The following is a 25,404-nucleotide window of genomic DNA, read 5'->3' on the forward strand; positions in this document are numbered from 1 at the left end:
GACTACCACCCTCAGACGGTAACACAGTCATACTCACAGTCATAGACCGGTTTTCCAAGTCTGCCCGGCTTATTCCATTAACCAAATTACCTACTGCCAAGGAAACAGCTGAAATCATGCTACAACATGTGTTCAGGCTGCATGGTCTCCCCAGTGACGTTGTGTCTGATCGGGGACCACAATTTACTTCTCGTTTTTGGTCCGAGTTTTGCAGGCTGCTGGGAGCCAGTGTCAGTCTCTCGTCCGGATTTCATCCCCAGTCCAATGGTCAAGCAGAGCGAATGAACCAGGAGATGGAGACTGCCTTACGCTGTCTAGCTTCCTCCACTCCCTCCTCCTGGTCGAGGCAGCTTCTATGGGTTGAGTATGGCCACAACACCCTTCCTAGTTCTGCTACTGGTCTTTCTCCATTCCAATGCTCCCGCGGATACCAGCCGCCCCTTTTCCCGGCACAGGAACGGGAGGCCAGCGTCCCATCTGCACAGGCGTTTGTAAGCCGATGTCGACGCATGTGGTTAAAGGCCCGCTCCTGCGCTCTTCCAACCGTTATCAACGGACCGCCAATCGCCGTCGCAAGCCAGCTCCACAGTACTCCCCAGGGCAACGTGTCTGGCTCTCCACACGGGATCTCCCTCTCAGAGTTGAGTCAAAGAAGCTGTCTCCCCGTTTTGTAGGGCCATTTCCCATAGCTAGGAGTATCAATCCTGCAGCTGTCTGCCTGCGTCTGCCCCCTTCTATGAGGATTCATCCTACCTTCCACGTGTCCAAGATCAAACCAGTTAATGTGAGCCCTCTTCAGCCCCCCTCTACACCCCCACCACCACCCCGGACTATCGACGGGGAGACTGTTTACACTGTCCGTCGCCTCATCAAGTCCAGGCGACGTGGTAGAGCGTTGCAGTACCTGGTACACTGGGAGGGTTATGGTCCTGAAGAGCGGTCATGGGTGCCTGCTCGCAGTATCTATGACCCATCTCTCATTACTGACTTTCACCAGGCCCATCCCGATCAACCTCGTAGGACGTCAGGAGCCGTCCATAGAGGGGGGGGTTCTGTCACAAGTTAGACACTTTTATTATTGTTTGTTTGATGCCTCATCTAAACTCTCCTGTCATTTCAGATCCCGCTTTCCTCCAGGCCCTTGTAATCAGCTCATTTCCCTCACCTGGTCTCCTCAGCCCTACCCCTCACCTGTTACTCATTCCCTCATCACTCCACAGTATTTATACCACCTCATTATCAGTTGTCCTTTGCCAGATTGTCTTGTCGTTTCCGCCAAGCTCTCAAGTGAGTTTTGTCCTGCCCAGTTTTGGATTCCTGCCTGCCTGTCTGACGGATTTACTGGTTTTGACCCTGCCTGTCCTTGACCTGGAATAAACTGAACATTACTATACTGGTTGTATCTGAGTCGTGCTATTGGGTTCTGATCTGTACCTGTGATCGTGACACAGAGTCCATGACTACACCTAGATTTCTGGCTTTATCTGTTGATTTGAACATTGCAGACTGAAGCTCAGCGCTAACTTTTAAACGTTCTGCCTTGGCTCCAAAAACCATTACCTCAGTTTTATCTTTGTTTAATTGGAGAAAGTTCTGACACATCCAGTCATTGATTTGTTCAATGCACTTACTCAGTGTTTGAATTGGAGCATAGTCTCCTGGGGAAATTGTTACGTACATTTGTGTGTCATCTGCATAGCTACTTATTTTGTTGTTCTTCATTATCTGAGCCAGTGGTAGCATGTAGATGTTAAAAGAGAAGAGGCCCCAAGATGGAGCCTTGAGGCAGCATCAGGAGGCAGCAGGACGAGGATGGATATCCTCGTGGATTCATCTGCCTATTATACACACATGCATTTCCAAACATTTGGACTACCTATGTTGCAAATGTATTATCTTTTCAATTTACACACGGCATCTATTGCATGTCTGTCCGTCCTGGGAGAGGGATCCCTCCTCTGTTGCTCTCCCTGAGGTTTCTCCCATTTTTCCCTTTAAACTGTGGGTTTTCTTCGGAAGTTTTTCCTTGTACGATGTGAGGGTCTAAGGACGGAGCGTGTCGTATTGTCATACTGATATTCTGTACACACTGTGAAGACCACTGAGACAAATGTAACATTTGTGATATTGGGCTATATAAATAAACATTGATTGATTGACGTGTACTCCGCCTCTGAGAAGTGCAGCACCAGTGCGCCGAGAGCTGTGCCTTTTTACGCACCGCCTTCGCTGTGTTTACCTTAATAAGAACAGCTTAAGAGTGACTGCAGGGCAGGCTGCTACGTGTTAACCACACACACCTCTCCACACATCTCTACACACATCGGACTGCCCGATTACTCCCCCTTTTATTAGTTTTATGAAGGAGATGTCCGGTCACCAAGGCGCGTATGTGCTCTGCTCAGCTCAGCGTGTTTTTGTCTGTCTGACACCGGCATTTGTTTTCAAATGACCATGAACAGTAATGTACACAAATCTGGCTAACTCCATAGGTAGCCTATATGCGGGTCAGGGTTTCCGTTAGCCGGTAATTACCGGTTTTTAGCTGGTAAAATGTATTAAAAACCGGTAAATTCAAAACCTGCCGGTCAAAATGTCTGGTAATAATTAGGGAGGCTCCGATCGATCGGCCGCCGGTCATTATCGGCCGATATTCACTCTTAATAGTTTGATCGGTGCTCTCTATAAAGGCCGATCAGGAGAGCTGGATCTGATCGATATGGACAAACGCGAGTGAAGTATAACCGGACGCGAGAGAGAGATCAGATCAGCTGCTGAGTCTGACCGAGACAGGCTCTGCATAATCACCTGAAGCCCCGCCCTCTGTTTAGCGGGCTGCAGGAGCTGCATGAGAAACTGACGGGCTGTCAGGAGAGAGAGGGAGGGAGAGAGGAAAAGAGAGGATCCGTTTCTCCCGTGTTATTATTCAAATGTAATGTAAACTTCTGAATAATGTACGTTATCTACTACAAGTAGTTTGTTTGAATGTAATAATTATGTTGTTTGTTGTTTGTGGAATAATTTATTGAAAAATGAATCTGAATTTTTCGATCTGTTACGATTATAAACTGAAGCAATATAAAAATGAGCCCCGTGAACTGAGTTTTAAACATTTATGAGCATATCTGCTCATAGTCCGGTAATTACCTGCTAACGGAAACTCTGCTACACAACTCTTATTATTATTATTGAAATATGACCGGTAAGTTTCAAATTTGTCCGGTAAAATAAATTCTGCCCGGACATTTGACCGGCGAGAAAAAATCCTAGCGGAAACCCTGATGCGGGTGTTCCCAAAATAAATTTGTTTAATCTTAATCTCGATGTAGTGCTGAAGTACTGTCGACCGTGCACCGGAACGAACGTCACTATCATAGTGGGCTTGTTTGACACGTGTTGCGGCTCGCCTCGAAAGTAGACGAGAATAGCCGATCGCAGCCGGGGGAGGTCTCAAAAAGCTCACCTGAAGTCGGACAGCTCGGAGTAGGCTTCGTCTTCTTCACTCGTTTTTTTGGCGGATTGCAAACAACTTTAAGGTGCATACCGCCACCTCCGGAGTCGGCTTGACTCGGTTTGCATTTATATAGAATGCACACATGTGTTTAATCGTTAATGTCAGATATGTTGCTCAGGGATTCCTACACCGAAAATCCAGCAGCGGCAACCTGGGCCATCTCCAGGAGCGGGTCCCTCAACCGGTGACATTGTAAATATTGTCAGGGACTTCATAGCGGCTCAGCAGAGGAGAGATGATATCCTACAGGAGGAGCTCAGGGGCCTGCGGGTCTCAGTTGAGGCCTCCCAGCAGCCTGTACATCGCTACCGGGGGGGTCCACACGTTGACGTTGGGCCTTCATTGATGTCTTCTCCTGACAGATTTGGTAATCCTTCTGGGGGTGTAGCGGCAGTTCATCGTAAGGAGCCAAAGATGCCAGTATATCAAAATGGTGAAGACATTGAAAATTACCTTCTATGCTTCGAACGCATGGCAAAGACATGGCAGTGGCCAAGGGAGGAATGGGCCTGTCGACTTGTCCCTTTGCTAACTGGCAAAGCCCTGGAAGCCTACACCGCGATGGATGAAGACATGTCCAACTGCTACCCAGATCTGAGGGAGGCGCTGTTGGTCAAATTTGACATCTCTCCAGAGACCTATCGTCAGCGGTTCCGGGCCACCTCATCGCCACCGGGGGAGACACCGACAGAATCATACCACCGGTTGAAAGGGCTCTATCGTCGCTGGATGCGACCGGAGCAGAAGAGTAAAGAACAGATGGGGGAGACTATCATCCTGGAGCAGCTGCTGCAGGTGCTTCCTCCAGATACTCGTACGTGGGTAAAAGAACATGAACCGGAGGATGGTCTTATAGCATCCAAGTTGGCCATGCAGTTCCTGAACGCCAGAAAGGGGGCGACATCACGACCAACGCGGGATGAGGAATGGGACACAGCTGTGACGTCAGAGGAAGAAGGACTATCAATTAGTGTTGAAACCAAAGGGACAACTTTCCAAAGACTGGTCAAGGTAACCGGGGGGCATATGACAGGGGACCCTCTGCTCAGTCAGGGACTAAACCTTTTGTATGTTATCATTGTCAGCAGCAGGGACACAAAGCGTCAGATTGCCCCCTGAAGAAGCCAAAACTGACAGGACTGTGTTATGTGCCCAGAAAGGGTGAGGAGATTGACTGTCAAGACAGGGAAGGAGGGTGTAAAGTGATCCCGGTAAAAGTTAATGGTAAAATGATAACTGCTCTCCTTGAATCTGGAAGCTCCATGTCATTCATTAGGAAAAGTTGTGTGCCTTGTGCTATTGACTACAACCAGCAGACAGATGTGTTATGTGTACATGGTGATTGCAAGCCAGAACCACAGGTAGAGCTTACAGTTGATGTAGAAGGCCAAAGGTATCTGTTAAACGTGGGGGTAATTGAAAGTTTACCTGTTGAGATGCTGTTGGGGAGGGATTTGCCTATTCTATATGATCTCCTTAGCAGTACTAAACATGTCTGTGAACCCTTGTCAGGACAGAACATGCATGTTTCTTGTTTCGTAGTGACACGGTCACAGGCAAAAGCCCAAGCAAATCCTGGTGTCCAGCCTCTGCCAGACTTATGTGGTAGTCTGTGCAGTGCTGGAACAAAAGCACCAAGGAAAATACGTCGGCAACAGCGTTTAGAGAAACACGCTTGGTCACCTGTACCTGGTGAAATGCCTGGCAATGCCTTGTCAAATGTAAAGTGGGAAATACCAGAGAATATGACCATATTGCAACAGTCTGATCCCTTGTTAAAGTCTTTGCTAACCAAGGTGTTAAACTCAGCCAATCAAACCGCTCTAGTAGGTGGTGCAGCATACTTTCTCCACAATGACCTGCTTTATGAGGGGGAAGAGCAAGACGGCAGGAGATTAGTTGTGCCAGGTAGCTGTAGATCCCTAGTACTACACCTTGCACACACACTTCCATGGGCAGGACATCTAGGTCACTATAAGACGTATCTCAGACTTGCCTCTAGGTTCTTTTGGCCTTCAATGTACACTGATGTGCAGAAATATTGTAAAACATGCCCAGAGTGTCAGAAAACTTGTCCTCTCCGCAAATCAAACCGAGCACCCCTCCAAACCATGCCGGTGATAACAACCCCATTCAGGCGGATTGCCATGGACATTCTGGGGCCCCTGGAAAAAAGCTCAACAGGATACCAGTACATTCTTGTGGTATGTGACTATGCTACTCGGTTTCCTGAAGCTTTTCCTCTCTGGTCTATAACCACCCCAAAGTTGATCAGTGCTCTTGTTCAGCTGTTTTCTCGTGTAGGAATCCCTGAGGAAATTCTGACGGACCAGGGAACCAACTTCACATCACGCCTGATGGGTCAACTGCATAAGGAGTTGGGGATAAAAGCTATCAAGACGACTCCTTACCACCCAGAGACTGACGGACTTGTTGAAAGGTTTAACCAAACCCTCAAGAGGATGCTAAAGAAGTTCGTATCTGATACTGGAAAAGACTGGGATAAGTGGTTACCCTTTCTACTCTTTGCCTACAGGGAAGTGCCTCAAGCGTCCACCGGATTTTCCCCGTTCGAGCTACTCTACGGCTGGCCAGTCCAAGGGCCCTTGGATCTGTTGAAACGTAACTGGGAGGAAAAGGTAACAGACAAGAAGGCAGAAGGGCAGGGTATTTTGCAGTATGTCCTCCAGATCAGGGACAGGTTGGATCAGTACCGAGAGGAGGCCAGGCTCAATCTAATGGATGCCCAGAAGACTCAAAAACGATGGTACGACCAGCAAGCACGCAACCGTGAGTTCAAACCAGGTCAAAAGGTTTTGTTACTCTTGCCTTCTTCCTCTAGCAAGCTACTGGCCAAATGGCAGGGACCGTTTGAAGTGTTAAGGAAGATGGGGCCTACAACTTATGAGATCTATAAGCAGACTTATCATGTCAATCTCCTTAAAGCATGGGAGGAAAGAAGCAGCCCTCCTCCCATCACCTCACTACTGGCCCGCAGGGTGGTTGAAGAGGATGACTCCGAAGGGGTAGTTGGTGCCTGGAATCAGCAGCCAGCGAAGGTCGATCTCTCCCACCTGGATGGTAAGAAGCCAGTTGACTTGCAAGTTATTTTCGATACCCTTCCCCACTTGTTCACACAGAAACCAGGCCGGACAGGTGTGTTGCAGCATGTAATCCGAGTAAAACCGGGGCAGAACACAGTTCGGCAGGCATGCTACAGAGTACCGGAACGTTTAGTGGAGGCATTGAAGGAAGAAATCCGCTTGATGCTCGAGCTGGGAGTAATTGAACCATCAACCAGTGAGTGTAGTAGCCCTATTGTCATTGTACCCAAGAAGGATGGCTCTCTCCGCATTTGCATTGACTTCAGGAAGCTGAATGCCATCTCCTTCTTTGATGCCTACCCAATGCCCCGGATTGAGGACCTGCTGGAGAGGATTGGTCGAGCCAACTACATCACTACCTTGGACCTCTGCAAGGGGTATTGGCAGGTCCCCTTGGAAAGCCAGTCCCGGCACCTCACCGCGTTCAGAAGCCCACTAGGCCTCTTCCAGTTTACTGTGATGCCGTTTGGTCTACATGGTGCCCCAGCAACCTTCCAGAGGTTAATGGACAAAGTTCTTCTGGGGTGCGAGGACTGCAGTGCTGCCTACCTGGATGACGTGGTCATTTACAGCAGGACCTGGGAGGAACATCTCGATCACCTTCGTCGGGTCCTAGGTGCAATCCATGCCGCAGGACTCACACTCAATCTACAGAAATGTGAGTGGGCTAAGCAGGAGACTCGTTACCTTGGGTATCAGCTGGGGAACGGTGAAGTCAGGCCACAGGTGGACAAAGTTGAGGCCGTCCTGAACAGTCCGAGACCTCGTACCAAGAAACAAGTACGGTCCTTTCTTGGCCTGGTTGGATGGTATCGACGTTTCATTCCTCAGTTTGCCACTCTAGCAGTTCCATTGACCAACCTCACATGCAAGGCTGCTCGGAATCCTGTGGAATGGAATGAAGAGTGTGAAAGGGCTTTCCAGGAGTTGAAGAAAAAACTGTGCTCGTCTCCGGTACTGCAGAGTCCTGACTTCCAAAGACGCTTCCTGGTTCAGGTGGATGCCTCTGGAGTGGGCATCGGTGCAGTGCTGGCTCAGGGAGAACCAGGAGAGGAACGTCCAGTGTTGTATCTCAGCAGGAAACTTCTGCCCCGTGAAACCCGGTACTCCACCATCGAGAAGGAGTGTCTGGCAATCAAGTGGGCATTGGACAGCCTAAGGTACTACCTACTCGGGAGGGAATTCGACCTACAGACGGACCATAGAGCCTTGACGTGGATTCAGACCATGAAGGACCGGAACGCCAGGGTGACTAGATGGTATCTTGAACTACAACCATTCAAGTTCTGTGTGTGGCACAAAGCAGGCAAGGAAAACGTCACCGCAGACTACCTGTCAAGGCTGCCAAACATCGTTGATGTAGGAGAGGAGGGTGGTAATGTGAAGAAGAAGCCTTCATCACAGTTGGCATAGGGGCATGGTAAAAGGCACACTGAGGGTAACACACATTTGATCAAATAAAACCCAAGTCATTGTTTGTTCAAACCTAATTTATTGGAAGTCTTTTTGCAAGTAACCTGCTTACCCTCTCCTTCAAGGTTGTGAAGGCCAAACAGAGCCACAGAAAGAAGCAGCCTTAAGTAGAGGCTCAATCAGTGGGAACACCTGTGCGCAATTGGAGCATACCATGTAGTGCATGGGCGCGGGTGGCACTTTTCTTGCAAGTATAAAAATGTTATTGTTTGGGGCTTCTGTGGTCAAAGAGATAATATGTTGACCTATTTTGATGTGGTGTGTTTGGGTAATTTGTCTTGCATTGTGAATGTGTTTGTAGATTAGAATGACATTGGTTAGGGGTATAAATAGTGGATTATCCTATGGGGAGGGGCTTAACATGTATAAAACCCTGGCCACAAGTGTTTTGATGGGGAGTCTGACTGTGGCTGTAGAGCAGAGAGGTACCAGTTATATGTCCTCGACCTGTATGTATATAGGAGGGTTTTGATTTCTTCCTGTACAATCCTTGTTACTTTGTGTTTTTTCAGCACGTTGGTGTTAATAAAAGCACCTAAGGATACATTTTTGGTGACTCTAGCCATCTTATTTAATTCCTAGTTTTTTCATCGAACCTTTTTATAACATATGTACTAAGTAAATACATTTGTTCCTGCTCAAGATTAGATTCAACTTTATTGTTATTGCACATATTACAGGTACTGAGACAACAAAATGCAGTTTAGCTTCTAACCAGGTGCAACAAGCAGTGAAGTGGAAAGTAATGTACACAATAGACAGAATAAAATATAGAATGAATTGAATGATGAATAAACAGTGAGGGGTATGAATATACACAGCAGCCTGTGAGCAGTATGAACAGTGTGTATGAATATGCTAAGATATATCAAGTATGAAAACGGTAAGCAGTTTAAGTATAGTATAAAATATATAGATATTAATTTCATGATGATAAACATTGTTGAACAATGATGAAAATGTGAATGGATGCGGCGACGTAAAACTGACACAAAACAACAACAAACTTTTGCCGAGCCAATTGGAGAGTTTCATCAGCAGCACGTGGTAAAAACCACCAATGAGCACTCAGCTCGAGATACCAGCGAGTCGTTTCCCATCAAGCATTTCGCTTCCGCAGCCCGTGGAGAGGAACGCGCCTCGCTCTCACAGAGCGTCCACACAGCAGCGTGCGTTGACGCTTGGCGCTGGGCGTGTCTGAAGCTTGGAGATTTTTTGCGAGCAACGCGACCAACAACCAATCACATGAATCTCCCGCCCCCGACATACAAAGCAATAGCAATGTTAAAACGAAGTAAACTGGATATAAAATCCCCAAACAAGCGAAAACCTACCAGTTTCACCCACTGTCTCTGCCACCTCCCTCCATGCCTCGCTCCTCCGGTTTGTATCCCAGTAGATAAATAGACTGATCATACAGCACCGGGTCATTCACTACCGCTATAATGAATTTTCCCTCCATTTTTTGGAATATGAGGAAATTACCTTTTTGTACATTTATATACAACAATAAGTATGTGTGAGTGCATTGAGATATATTGTTGTGGAGAGTCATTTATATATAAATCGCAAAATACATTTGTGAATCCTTCTGTGAGCATTTATTAATATTGAGACTGATCTGACTCCATACAGATGTTAAGTTCACCTGGAATGGTATCATTGACTTAACTGTTCAAATAAATGTTGCTCTTCTAACTGTTAGGGAAATAATTTGCTTAGGTGTTCAACCTTCGACACAGTTAATCATTTTCTCCTCTCACTGTCTCCTTTCCCATGGCATATGTCTACGGCCTTGGGTATTGCTGCTATCTCTCTTAAGGAGGAGCAGCTTGGGCGCATTGTTGTTGCCAGTCTATGACAGAGCACAAGCCGCCATGAGGTAGTTAACTGTTCAGGGACAAAGGTTCCCAGGCGCACATTATTTTCTATGGACGAGAGCTCTAGTTAGGGTCCATATTTGTTTAGTCTCACTGATGAAGAATGTTGATTATTACACTCCGAACTAGTTAAAACCTCGAGCTGCAGAAGAGTTCTTGAGAATTGGTTTGGCAACCGCTGTGTCAACTCGTGACACACCACCTGTCTTGTCAACTCTCCGGCCGAAACTCCAAATAAACCATCCGTGTTTGACATCAAAGCTCCTGCTCATCCCGTGTCTCCTTCATGAGTCCGTGACTCCCACTGCATTGCTACACAGAAGTTTCCTCCACACAGCGCAGTCGTTTATTCTCCACGGTGGGGGCCGAGGGAACCGGGCAGAGTTTTTCGCCAGTCAACGTGTATTAAAGTTTAAATCTTCCGACAAAATTATAAAAGTGCCGGTCTTCTTTGTTATTTATTGAGCTTTAAAACAAATGAATAACGACTCTATATAATATAATAATAAAATACATGGAGCCTCTCTTTTTCCTCCCTCTCTTTGGACAGCACCAGTGTCTGTCTCATGCAGCAGCTGATCCAGTAATGAGTGACCCGGCCGACAGTAAAAATAAACATATTTATAACTAGTTTGAGTGGTGTCTCCGTCCTGTCAGATGAGACTTCACTCGCGTTTATGTCCATATCGAGAGAAAGCCACACGGAGCCGTTGGACCCCCAGAGCGTTGCGTATGCCGTTCTATCCACCTTGGGACCCGTTATCGTTTCCGCAGTCGTTTAGTGCCGTATTCGGCCGTCCTCGTGTGGCTGAACGGTCTATATGACACTAAACAGTAACGCAAATGACCGTTTTCGTCCTTGTGTGGCCGGGGCCTAAAGTAAGTCCCAGTCTGTGACATTGGACATTTTGAAGACTCAAAGTCCCAAGCAGTAGGTAGAATATTAGCTAGTCTATGTAATGTGCACAGAAAATAAATAGTTAACTGAATACTGGGATGGAAATTGCCTATAAGCACTCAGTAAAACATAAACACACACAAACAGCTTCTGAATGATAAGAAGTATAATTAAAACATAATGCACATTACCATTTTGAGAGAGAGTACCTAAGTTAAAGAACTCAGAAAATAATCTCTTATCGAACTGAGGCTCCAGTAAAACACACTGACTGCGTCTCTACATGGACATCATGGTGTTTTCATGAGCACAGAGAGATCGGGGTATTCGTGTTCCCTGTTTACATGATAAATACTAGTAAGTTAGTAACCTGGTATTTCGATGCCTTTTCTCATCTAAACTGTTCAGTATTTGTATCTCTCTATCATGACATAAAGACGAAACTCCTCTCCAGAAGTGAGACGCTTTTGCCGCCTTCACTGTTAACTGATTAACTGCTACCAGCTGAGGACTTACTTTCCTCTTCTTTGAAAAAAATGTTCTTATGTCCATGTTGTCTGGGGGAGAAAACATATCAAACCAAGAGATCGTCAGCTTTGATTTTCGCTGTATTAACCATTTCCTGAACATTTGGTGTGTGTGCCTTACCTCCTCTACCGGCATCGCTTCATACAACAAATCGGAGCTGTCCAACTATGACAACACTCCTTGAACATGCGCGCGCTATGTGAGAATTTGCCTTGGTACAAAGTAGCAGTGAAAACATGGTACGGAGTTTCATTGATTTGGGCATTCTCTCAATAAGCAAGTGGAATGGATTTGATAGTGAAGCACTGACACAGCGCTCTACAAAGTGCGGCGAGTGGAGAGATCGATTCACGGACTTTCCACATGATAAAAGTGGGGGGGTCTAAACTAATCATTTGAAAAAGTGGGGGGGACTTGTCCCACCCTCATCTAATGGCTGCGACGCCCATGGTTTTCCCGTTTTGGTTTAAAAAGTGAATAACGTCGTTTTTTGGTTTTCCGTTTCTCCGGAAAACGACACCGGTTCTTTTTTAAACATTGTTAATATGTTTTGGATGCATATTGTAGTATTTGTTCAGGCTGTTACATACAATTAGCCTCTGTTGCTACCTGCTGGTGGTGAGTAAACATTAAAATCAGTTAAAATTGACAACCGGTCCGCGATTTATTTTTTATGCGTCCTTGGCACAATAAAGGTTGGGAACCCCTGATTTAAAGTATATTAAAGCTTTGTAAAACATTTAAGAAAGCCCAGTGGACTCTGAGTTATTAATGCATTAGCTTTGTGAAAATGTAACTATCCATAATTCATTCATGCAAATTGTTAAACAATTTACTGCTGCAACAGATGCTAATTAACAGTTGCCCCTTGTAGGAATAATAAAGGGTTTTCGAGCCAAAATATGGGAAAGGGACACTTGTGAGGGCAGGAGGGATTTGGTGTGTCCGTATGGTGATGGCCGACTTTTATTTATAGACCTTTCTTGTGATATTTTTCTGACGTTCATCTGTTGATAGGAGTCAGCCCGACAATGGGCATCACAATCATTTTAATTGTAATGGTCCTCTACATTTGATCTGTAAACTGTGAAGCACAGCGTTACTGAAGACCAATCACAGCTATGCTTGTGTAAATAGCAGTCTATGGTAGATAGAGCACCTAATTAAACAGGAACCCTGTTGTTCTGGGATCAGCAAATGGTAAAGGTTTCCTCTTTGAACCTTTGTGCCACTGTTGTCAGCATATTAAAGCAGCGGGGTTCAAGCTAGATGTAAGCCTTTTACATAATTATCCCTTGGAACATTTGGTGTTACTGTGGGATAACACAGTAAATGAATTAATAAATTAAAAAACCTCCAGCGTTACGTATTTAGGAAAATTCATGGCACAACATAAGCATGTTTTCCCTTAACCTCTTATATCGTTTTTAAAAAGAGCCCTTAGAGACCTTTCTACTTTCTTTTCTATTCAAATGAGGTTACAATATGTTGAGCCATACAGGAGGAGTGGTCTAAGGCTGCGGCCCCACGAGGACGAATTCTGTCGTTTGCGTTACTGTTTAGTGTCATATAGACCGTTCGGCCACACGAGGACGACCGAATACGGCACTAAACGACTGAGGAAACGACAACGGGTCCCAAGGTGGATAGAAATGCATACGCCACTCTCTGGGGGGTCAAACGGCTCCGTGTGTGCGCCCTATACGGACATTTTCAGATCACTGATAGTGATTGCGCAATAGCCCCGCCTCTCCCCACCTCTTACCCCGCGCCAGTGCTGAAGTGTTTCGCCACCAACAACAACAACAACAATGGCGGATCGCAGAGTTGCTATCGTGCTCCGGACGCTATTGACCATGCTACAGTTGTTTGTGCAACATCTACAGCAATAATGATGAGGCAATAGCCCCACCTCTCCCCACCTCTGCTGCTCACCCCCGCGTCAAAGTAAACTGCACCCTGAATTCAGATTATTTATCTTTCTCTCGCGAGTGAAGTCTAATCTGACAGGACGGAGACACGCAGCTCTGCTCACCTGCAGCTCCTCCCTCTGCAGCAAAACACACACTTCAAGTCAGATCATCACCCTTAGCTATTTTAATTACCTCTCAAACTCCCTAAACTAGTTATAAATATGTTTATTTTTACAGTCGGCCGGGTCACTGATTACTGGATGAGCTGCTGCATGAGACAGACACTGACGCTGTCTGAAGAGAGGGAGGAAAAAGAGAGGCTCCGTGTATTTTATCATTATATTATATAGAGTCGTTATTCATTTGTTTTAAAGCTCAATAAATAACAAAGAAGACCTTTGACCGGCACTTTTATAATTTTGTCCGGAAGATTTCAACTTTAATACACGCTGACTGGCGAAAAACTCTGCCCGGTTCCCTCGGCCCCCACCGCGGAGAATAAACAGAAGGGCAACCATGACAACCATGCTTCTTCGCTGCTTTTGTGGAGGAAGTTACAGCGCCACGTAGAGGCTCCTGCATATGTACTGCAGCTTCTCCAGCGGTTGGAGCTAAACGGAGCGGTCTCGTGTGGGCAGACACTATCCGGATAATTATTGCATGTGGACGGAAGCCGTTTGCGATTGCGTTTGCGTTAATCCTATGCGTTTAGCCATTTTCGTCCTCGTGGGGCCGCAGCCTAAGAAACATATCTACAATGTTGCATTCATTTCAGGGTTAGGAACATAATTTAAAACCAACCCTTCACTCTTTTAGTCACTTGGAGAATGTCCAATTGGCAATATGCCAACAAAGAAAAAACAAATGAAAATTTGAAAAGAGGAAATGTTTCTCAATCAGTTTCTTGAATCTCTCAGATTAAGCAGATAATTCTCCATGTGGCGTGCTCATTAATATGAGACTCCTAACATATTATTATTATTATTATTATCATATAAACTGGTATTAGTGGCTTTAAGGCTTTCAATTTCCAAATTCCATATAATATGATAAATTACGACGTGCCTAATGTTCCTGAATGTTTTCAGAAAACATACCCTGAACTTTTCCTCTGTTTTATTTTGTTTGCATGTATCATTATCAAGGCCGGACTGTTCATATTTACTCTCAAAACCACTGAATCATCAGGACTTTAGACAGGAAACATACAGGTTTTCAGATTAAATGTGTTTTCTGTATTTGGTGCAACATTTAAAGTACCAGAGCTGAGGGTTGTTTGGGTTATAATACTTATCCTGTTAGACCCCAAGCCTGTTTTTCAGGACTCAGGCTCGAAAATGACATTTCCAGAACAAATTACCTTAACTACACTTCTAAAAAGGGGAAAATTAATAATCTTTTTTCTCAAAGTAATGATAAACCTGTGAGTTGGATGAAGAACAGTCAGAATCAATATAGATGTTTTTTATTTTAAAGAAAATTCAGATTGAACCAGAGGTTGCGCTAGACTTTTTCGCTGCCTGTCATTTTGACGGACAGGATCCGAACCTTTTCGTCAAAATCCATTATCACCCGTCGGCCTGTACACAACTCTGCCGGGGGGCGGAGAGAGCACGCTCGTGAACTGTCAACGCCGTGTTATGCATGCCCACAGCACCTCGCGAGAGAGTGCACAGCGTAAAGCAAATACTTTTGCCCAATATTAGCGGTGTGTGTGTCTGCCCAAGGACAATTTAAGGTAAAACCTAATAGAGGTGTCATACATAATAACCTAATAAAAGTAAATGTAACAACTACTACAGTGCAACAAAACAGGAAGATTAAATGTGGTCTCTTAAACATAAGATCTCTAGCATCTAAAGCAATATTGGTAAATGATTTAATATCAGATTATAATATTGATATATGCTGTCTCACTGAAACTTGGTTGAGACATGAAGAATATGTCAGCATAAATGAGGCCACTCCACCCAGCCATGTCAACACTCATATTGCTCGAGGCACGGGCCGAGGAGGTGGAGTTGCAGCAATCTTTGACTCAAGTTTACTTATCAATACTAAACCAAAATGTAATTATACCTCTTTTGAAAGCCTCGTTTTTAGTCTTACGCATCCGACCTGGAAAACTTTGCAGCCAATCTTATTTGTTACAGTGTATCGTGCACCAGGTCCTTATTCAGAATTCTTATCAGAATTCTCTGAGTTTTTATCAACTTTGGTTCTTAAAACAGACAAAGTAATTATCGTAGGTGACTTTAATATTCATGTTGACGATGATAAAAATAGCCTTACTGTTGCATTTAACTCTATATTAGATTCTGTTGGTTTCTGTCAGAGTGTAAATAAACCAACCCACTGTTATAATCACACTCTCGACCTTGTTCTGACTTATGGTATTGAAATTGAGCAACTATTAGTCGAACCGCATAATCCTGCTTTATCCGACCATTTCTTAGTAACTTTTGAAGTACTGTTACTAGACTACAAAGCATTAGTCAAAAGCTCTTGCAGCAGAAACCTATCTGTTAGTGCTATAGCCACATTTAAGGAAGAGATTCAACCAATACTTAACTCGATAGCATGTCTGCATGTAGGGGAGGAAACTTATACAAAATGTACACCACCCCAAATTGATCATGTTGTTGATAGTGCTATAGATGCGCTGCGAATAAAATTAGATTCTGTTGCTCCTTTGAAAAAGAAGAAAATAAAACAACATAGATTAGCTCCATGGCATAATGCCGAAACCCGCAAAATAAAGCAAAAGTCTAGACAACTTGAAAGGATATGGCGTTCCACTAAACTTGAAGAATCTCGTTTAATTTGGCATATTACTCTCAATGAATATAAGAAAGCACTGCGTAAAGCGAGAGCAGCCTACTACTCTTCATTAATAGATGAGAATAAGAATAATGCAAGATTTCTTTTCAGCACTGTAGCCAGGCTGACAGAGAGCCACAGCTCGATTGAGCCTTCTATTCCCTTAGCACTCAGTAGTAATGATTTTATGTGCTTTTTTAACGATAAAATTGTTACTCTTAGAAACAAAATTAATGACCTCTTGCCTTCGACCAGTATAGTGTTATCAACAGCTCCCGGAATCGTAAGTTCTAATATTACACTAGATAGTAAACTAGAATGCTTTTCAGCCATTAACCTTGAACAATTACATTCAATGATTCTCTCTTCTAAACCATCAACGTGTATGTTAGACCCAATTCCAACTAAGCTGTTGAAGGAAGTTTTTCCATTAATTAGCACTTCTTTATTAAATATTATGAATATGTCTTTATTATCAGGCTATGTTCCACAATCATTCAAAGTAGCAGTGATAAAACCGCTTCTTAAAAAGCACAACCTCGATCCAGAGGTTTTAGCCAACTATAGACCTATTTCTAATCTTCCGTTCCTCTCAAAAATTCTTGAGAAAGCGGTCGCAAAACAGTTGTGTGATTACTTAAAAAACAATGATTTATTTGAAGATTTTCAGTCTGGCTTTAGAACACATCATAGCACAGAGACAGCTCTGGTTAAAGTCACAAATGATATTCTAATAGCCTCAGACAAGGGACTTGTCTCTATTCTTGTTTTGCTCGATCTTAGTGCTGCATTTGATACTATCGACCATGATATCCTATTGCAAAGACTAGAGCACTTAGTTGGCATACAGGGAACTGCTTTAGGCTGGTTTAGGTCCTATCTATCTGAACGCTCTCAGTTTGTACGTGTTAACGATGAATCTTCCACGCAAACCAAAGTTAGCCATGGAGTGCCACAGGGCTCAGTGCTCGGACCTATTTTGTTCACATTATATATGCTTCCGTTAGGCAATATTATAAGGAATCATTCTGTAAACTTTCATTGTTATGCGGATGATACTCAACTATATTTATCAATCAAGCCTGATGAAATTAATCATCTAAATAAAATTCAAGACTGCCTTAAGGACTTAAAAACGTGGATGACCTTAAACTTTTTGATGTTAAACACGACCAAAACTGAAGTTATTGTACTTGGCCCGAAGAATCTACGAAACAAATTATCTAAAGACATACTAACTATGGATGGCATTAATTTGGCCTCCAGTGAGACTGTAAGGAATCTTGGTGTTATATTTGATCAGGATTTATCCTTTAACGCCCACATAAAATCAATTTCAAGGACCGCCTACTTCCATCTACGTAACATTGCAAAAATCAGGCATATCTTGCCTCAAAACGATGCAGAGAAACTAGTCCATGCATTTGTTACTTCTAGGCTGGATTATTGTAACTCTTTATTATCAGGGAGTACCAAGAAGTCAATCAAGTCGCTTCAGCTGATTCAAAATGCTGCGGCTCGTGTACTAACCAGAGTTAGGAAAAGGGACCACATTACTCCTGTTCTGGCTGCCTTACACTGGCTCCCTATAGAACACAGGATAGAATTTAAAATTCTTCTTCTCGCCTACAAAGCCCTTAATGGGCAGGCGCCATCTTACCTTAAAGAACTCATTATACCCTACTGTCCTACTAGGGCATTGCGTTCCAAGAATGCAGGGTTGTTGGTTGTTCCTAGAATCTTTAAAAGTACAATGGGAGCCAGAGCCTTTTCTTATCAAGCTCCACATTTGTGGAATCAGCTTCCAGTTTGTGTTCGGGCGGCAGACACCCTATCCGTTTTTAAGAGTGCGCTTAAGACCTTCCTTTTTGATAAAGCTTATTGTTAGGGCTGATTAGATTCAGCCCCTAGTTTTGCTGATATAGGCTTAGTTTGTCGGGGGACATCTTACTTCTTCCTTCTCTCTGTCTATACCCGTGTACACTCATGTTCCGATTAACCCAGCTTCCCCAAATGTCTTTCTTTTTGGTGTCTATATACGCTGGGATCCGGAGACATGGATGATCCTGCGGTCCTGTGTCCTGGATCGCGAGCGCTGGATCTTGAGTCGTGGCTGTGGTCCTGGATCATAGGTCCTGGATGGATGTCCTCGTGGATTCATCTTCCTATTATACACACATGCATTTCCAAACATTTGGACTACCTATGTTGCAAATGTATTATCTTTTCAATTTACACACGGCATCTATTGCACGTCTGTCCGTCCTGGGAGAGGGATCCCTCCTCTGTTGCTCTCCCTGAGGTTTCTCCCATCTTTCCCTTTAAACTGGGTTTTCTTTGGAAGTTTTTCCTTGTACGATGTGAGGGTCTAAGGACAGAGGGTGTCGTATTGTCATACTGATATTCTGTACACACTGTGAAGACCACTGAGACAAATGTAACATTTGTGATATTGGGCTATATAAATAAACATTGATTGATTGATTGATTGATACTTTTGTTGATCTATTCGGCAAAATTAGGTTTGGAAACGATATAATTTCCTTTCGGGTGGGCATGCATAACACAGCATAATAACGGAGCCCCGCTGCAGGGATACTTTGGCGCTGTTCTGAGTTTGTACTAATCTGTCAAAATGACGGACGGCTTTCAGATTTTTCCGTCATTGTTAAAAAAATTCCGTCATCGACGGAAAATATTCGGTTAAAGATCAAATGCAAAGATTTTTTTATAATTGCCAGTAAATCTAAATCATATAGCTACAACACTATCTAAGATATTGCAGTATTAAAATCGGAGATAAAATGCGTCTGGCAATGCGTAATATTTATTTTGTTCAACCCTCAACACCAAGTCCGACGATTTATTTCTCAGCCGCTCGTCTCTGCAAGATGGCGCTGCGCGTGACGTCAGAGTGTACAAACATATTTCCACCTGGCTTATCCCTCCATCAGTTCCATTTGAACTTTTTCACTGTAAAAATCATTTTATTACTTTGAATTATCACTATAGGTATTCATTCCATCCAAATACAACTGTTGTGAAAAAAAAAACACACAATGCTAACAGTGAGCCTCTGAATTAGCCCCGAGCGAAAAATGCTAACCTATTACTGCACCGAAAATCACTCCTAGCTCCCTTATTACTTATCCTAGCTCCACATCCAACACATTGTTTATGATCGTAAAGACACAGAATCTAACGGTGCCCACCTCAACACTGAAAGATACAAACTCGCGAGGTTATCAACAAAAACGTACATCAAAACAAGTGGCGCTAGGTACTAAAATGCGCTAGGCTAACATGGCTTACCTCTTTGTCTGGTGTAAACTGGTCTTCAATGGCATTAAAACAATAAAAACGATGATGTAGTTAATCCATAGGTTAATATCCAATGGGGCTGTGTCCCCTTTGAAATGTTCTGATAATCTATAAGCAATAAAACTGCAATTCCGCTATCTGCTGTCCGCTCTGTGCTCCGTGCGCTTTGAAATCAAATCAAATCAAAATTTGTTTACCTCAATTCTTTGGCATTTCTGCATTGCCCAGCTCTTTCGTTCTTTCGGTTGTTTTTTGTGCTCAAATATGGAGGGGACGGCTCCGGGTTTCAGCCTCCGATGTACATTAAATGCTTCTCCACCAACAGACGTCAAGTCTGCTGGATCAACATCGTATGCATCAGACGCGAAGTGGTCAGAGTACAACTTGCTCCATTTTGTCGGCTGCCAGCCAACACGATTCACTAAGATAATCCAGTTTCGGCGGATGATTTTGTCTTGGGGAAATGAATGAAAAATTCTCCCAGATCCCGCACCGTTCGTATATCCGAAAGCACAACAATAACCTATGTTTTGCGTGATTTCGCGGATATAATTCAGAGTTTTCTGCACCAGTCATGAGCGAAAAACACCGCTGACATGTGAACAGCGCACGAGACTGCCGAGTCGGGATATTTGGCCCAGAGACTGTTTGTACAAAATTACGTCACGCGCGCGGAGGCTGCTGGGAATGACATGTCAGAAATTCAGACGGCTTTGGGTCGAGTTTTGTATCAATAAAAAGCTTTTTTTTCGGGTGTATTATCTCGATTTAAATTAAATAAAAAATACAGGCAGTCTTAAAAACAACATTTCTATAAAAATGTAGCATATTTGGAAGCTTTGCATTTGATCATGCAACCTCTGGATTGAACATAGGAAAAAACTGTAAATTATAGTGTCCGTCCAAAAAAGATGTTTTACTTATCATGAAAACTACCCTTGGATGATGGGTTAGTAGACTAAAAGCTTTAGGAATCCATAGTGCAACATATAATAAGTGCCCTGTATCAAGATTGATGCAAAACAAGTGACATTTTACCTTTTTAGAGAGATTTAGCAACAAAAAAACACTTCTGGGATAATTTGGGTGGATTTTCCATATCTCTGGCCCCCCTTGGTCGATTTTGATGATTGACATCTCTTTCTAACCGTCAGAGCCAATGGAATCGATGGAAAGTTCCCCATACACACACACAGGTTACCAAATAAGGAGTGATAGTGACGCGTAGAAAACCCGGAAACTGCGCTAGCCTCTGGTGGCTACCATTAGCAGCTAATTTTTCTTCTCCGAATTTTGCATAAAAATGGAATTATGGACTAACTAATACTTTTTTCAAAGTGACAGACACATTGCTATAACCTATGGATTAACCTTCAGCCGCGTTTTTTCTCGTTTTAATACCATTGAACACGATTTTTGACAGGGTTGCCAACTTTGGGTACCTGGCTGGAGTGAGATTTTGATATCATGGGTTTAATTACACATATGCGCACTAAATGACTGCTATCGTGTCAGCAGCGGAACCTTAGCATATATACAATATATACAAATACACAATATTGGACACCGACTATAAAGGGCACAACGTTTCATTCACTAATGAAAGTCAAACATGTTTGTTTCCACTGTTTTATTGTGTGCCTGTCGCAATAAGCAATTCATTGACTTATCGTACGATAAATAAAAATGAACTCGATAAATTGCCATCCACTTTTATGAGGATGTGACTAGTAGTTTGAAAGGATGTACTTGAATTATTATTATGTCAGTGGTCTAAAATGGTCATACAACGGTGCTGACAATATTATCGTTTATCGCAATAATTTCCGGGAAAATGTATCAAACTAAATTAATTATCGTGAGAGGATGAAACACACGCACACAAACAAATCTACAGACTTACTCCAAACTGCCAAATATATTAATTAACAAACTCTCACTCTCATATACTCTTTGACTCTATTTTGGCCTAGTAGAACAATAAGCAGCAGACTTTTACTTTTTTGTAAACCTACTGGATCTTAGATCTGCGCATGCGCAATACGGGTCGGGGATTGACCAACTGGCTCCCACTGCTTTGCTGTCTGTTAACGTTGTTAAGAGTGGTGGGGGCTGGGAGGGAGCGGATCGACAGCTTGAGCAGCTGTCAACTCAACATTGTAAATAACCAACCAAAAACGATCACCGGTTCATCCTGTTTTTGGCGTGAGAATAGTTTGGGCAGCGTGAGAGCGTGAGATTGAGAGTGAAAGCGTGTGTCACACCGGTCACACCTCACACGCCAGATGCGTGAGAGTTGGCAACCCTGCTTTTGATCAGAATAACAGCTAAGGTGAGCATATCTCCGTGTTTTGCTACCTAAAGCTACTTGTGTGTTGTCTGTATTTGCTTCCCCTGTCACGAGTTCTGATCGCTCAGTGATGATCCTTATATTTCTATAATCTGTGGAATCTCAGGATGTTATCTAATCTTGTTTGTGCAGATCCAATAAGTATATCGATCGGTATAGCTAGAGTTCTGTGCTAACGACCTTAATATTACTTAAAAAAAAAAAATCAGTTAGCTGAGTTTCTTCCCGTTACATAGATATGAAACATTCATAGTTTATTAAATCTTAAGAAGCCCTCAGACACTTTTGCTTGCAGATGTTGTGATGTTGGCCCCTTCGGCGGGTCCGTGGGGTTTAAGAGGTTTAATATACCTGGTTGGCTTCCGATGTCCTCATAACAAGTAATTTCGTGGCCATGCTTCACTGGTCACGTATATTGAAGCTATTAAAGAAAAGTAGTTTCAGTTTTTACGGTCTATGAAAAATGTTTGTAGTGTAGTACAAGCAATGTTATTTGTGCTAATTGTCTCCATGCCTGTCTATATTTATTTTTCTGACCCTATAACATAAAGCGTGTTGGAGCACTATCCAATAGAAGTGCGAGTGTTACATTATGATTGCATTATGTTACGGAAGTAAACAAAGGAGTAAAATCGAGGTGTTTCAGGCAGGGAAACACACTGCAAAAAGGAGAAAACCCAAAAAAAGCATAATAAGGCCCCTGTAATAAAACTGATGCCTTTGGTCTTATTGGTTTTTGTTTAATGTGTGTTTGAAAAACTGTGAGAGATGGTGCAACCATAAACAAGATAACTATCAACAAAATAAATGTTCATTGATTTCTACAGTTGGGGAATAATTTGCCCTGCATGTCCTCCTTCGCCCTCTGACGCAGAGGCCCAGCCTTGAGCAGCCGTTATCTCCTTTAAGGAGGGGCTGCCCTAGCATTTTGTTGTTGTTACCAGTTTATGACCGAGCAATTCCCGGTTAGAGATATTGTTATGGGACACCTGGAAGATGGAACACATCCTTCTCGGGGTGCAGATGACCCTGAGCCATAAGCGACAACAAATGTGATTCAGTGTCCTCAGCTGTTTAGTCTATCTATTGAAGAATGTTGATTATTACACTCTGAACTAGTTAAAACCTCGAGCTACAGGAGGGTTCTTCAGAATTGATTGTGGCATCTCAACTGTGTGTTCAACTTGTGGCCCGTGACATGTCTTGTGAATTCTCCTGCCGAAGCTCCAAAAAAAACGTCAGTGTTTGCCATCAAAGCTCCAGCTCTCCTTGTGTCTCTCTCTGAGTCCTGACTCCAATTGCTTCAGAATTTTCCCCCACATCTACTAGTACAAACAAAGGGAGTGAAACCATGTTGCTTCTAAGCAAGCAGGCAACAGTTTGACTCACCAAAGCAGGAGCGTTGACCACGGAGAGGTTGTAGCCGTAAATGAAAGATGACCCCAGGGCCCCGAAGAAGGCTGCGCTGAACAGACACGCTGTGACTGGCTGCTGGAGAGAGAGCACACAAAACACACTGAGAATACAAACATGAACATGTAAGAGGCCATGTCAGACACATTGTTTTTGATAAATGTCAAGTTCGGAACAAAAACAAGGGAATCCAGCAGAGGACGCTTCGAAAAGGCCTTGGTATCCAGTCCAGAATAAACTGAGATATTCCCTTGAGAATGCCACTGCTTTAACAACATGTGTGCAAGGATTGACATTGGCTGAGCAAAGAAAGACCATTGAATGAAAATGCAGCGGTTATATGAGCCCTGTAATTGAGTGAGAAATGAACTGCACGTGCTGCATAAAAAATGAATGAGAGTGAACAAGTCATAGGCCTAATATTAGATTTAAATTATGCTGTGGTAGTGCAGGTATACAAAATTAATCATAGCAGGACTGAAAAAGTGTTAAGGCCCACAAGCGGTAATTAAAACCTATTGTACATAAGAGCAAGACAGAGCAAAAATAATAAGGGAAATGTTGCTACTCGAGGAACGTCATTACTTGTTTAGCTAAACCCATAAAGGCTCACGGAAACGAGAAAAGGCCTCAATGTCATGAAATTCAAGCCTTATCCTTTGAGAGGATGAACATGTAATGGAACTGTGACAATTAGATCATGAGAGCCCATGAGCATGTTGACATTTAGGCCAGAAGATAGTGCGGAGAATTAATGTAATAGGGTCATACTGTACGTTGGGAAGATTGGATGCGTTGTGATTTTCATGCTCATTTTTCCATTCAATATAAATGTGTCTTGTAGAGTTTGAAAGCTTTGCCTGATATTACAAACTTCACGTTAACAGCTGACCAGAAACAATGGGAATCGTCCTCTGGGGAGTATGATCTCCAAATTATAGATCAATTCGGTCATTGTACTTTTGCATTTTGCTGATGACCCAAGTGCTGGGCATGGACAGTATAGAGTCCGTTTTCATGACCCATTGTTTTGTCGAAACAGCCTTGAGTTTGCATTTAGCCAGAGCCATCTTGTTTTTTTGGAATCATAAGTGACACAAAAGGTTGGCACCAAGTCAAACTTAACGCTGAAAGAAATGTTTAGGTGACCAAATGTTGTAACTTTCACAAAGTCAACTTTAATGTCAATCTTTCAGTTTGTGTGTACAGAGAGAGAGATCGAAATGACGTTTCCAACAATTCCGAATATAAAATGATACAATATACAGATATGTATATCATTATATAAACAATCAACAGACACATTTACACATTATGCACACATTAAGATATAAAACACAACAATCAATATATACAAAATAGTATACAAAATAACAGTAGCATTCGCTTCAATATCAATATCTTTGGTGCAAGATTGTCCATAGAATGTGCATTTATTGCAGATTGTCCATAGCAGTGTAAAAAAAAGTTATTGTGCTGGATTGAGTGTCTGAGTGTGTGTGGGGAGTTATAGTCCAGTGGGGGCAGGAGAGAGAGGGGAGGGATGGGACTCATGATGGCAAAACTTACAAAGAGATTACTATGCTGTATTGAAGAAGACTTGAAACTGAGTAAAGAAGCCAAAAAACTAATTGGGAAAATGTTTCTAAGGTAAGAATTAAAGTGAATAATGTCGGGTCATTTTCTCATAGACTTCTATACAATCAGATTTATTTTTGCCATCAGTAGAGTCGCCCTCTGCTGGATGTTAAAGAAAACTAGGTTTTTAATTCTCTTTTCACAGATTACTAATTTTTCAGTTTTATTGACAGCCTTCTACCACTCCTTGCCTTTTTATGGGGATGGCAATGTCAGCCCATCACTTCTAAAGGTTTCAAGGTTAAGGATTAGAGCACACAGTGATGCGCACAATATGTTATCTGCTTTAATGTTGTGTAGCAAAGTCGAAGAAAGTACAGTTAATTGAAAGTGTCTCCCTGTCCACTTATTCAAATTTATGATCGGATGATATTTCCATCAGCATTAAGTCATTAAATATAATGTTGTAAATTACTAAATAAGTCATTAAAGGCTATGTAAGCATGCCAGTTTAGCTAGTGGCCTTTACTCCATGTAACTTTAAAAAAAATGTGATTGTATATCTGTTAAATGAATAATCAAGGTAAAAGGAAACATCTGAGTAAAAATAGC

At 43.0% G+C, this 25,404-nt stretch overlaps 1 protein-coding gene across 9 annotated transcripts in view; it reads right to left on the reverse strand.

Annotated features, from left to right (window-relative positions):
- The window catches only part of slc2a9l2 (solute carrier family 2 member 9, like 2), a 266,419-nt gene that overhangs the window by 156,808 nt on the left and 84,207 nt on the right, over positions 1 to 25,404 (reverse strand). For 8 of the 9 annotated variants that reach the window (XM_034083015.2, XM_071203082.1, XM_034083016.2 and 5 more), the window contains one exon: positions 23,191 to 23,292. In XM_034083015.2, the coding sequence (XP_033938906.1) occupies positions 23,191 to 23,292 (102 nt within the window). The remainder of the gene's footprint in view (positions 1 to 23,190; positions 23,293 to 25,404) is intronic. The other variant, XM_034083021.2, reaches the window with a different exon arrangement.

This window comes from Pseudochaenichthys georgianus, chromosome 5 (assembly GCF_902827115.2).
Source record: "Pseudochaenichthys georgianus chromosome 5, fPseGeo1.2, whole genome shotgun sequence".
Taxonomy (NCBI): domain Eukaryota; kingdom Metazoa; phylum Chordata; class Actinopteri; order Perciformes; family Channichthyidae; genus Pseudochaenichthys; species Pseudochaenichthys georgianus.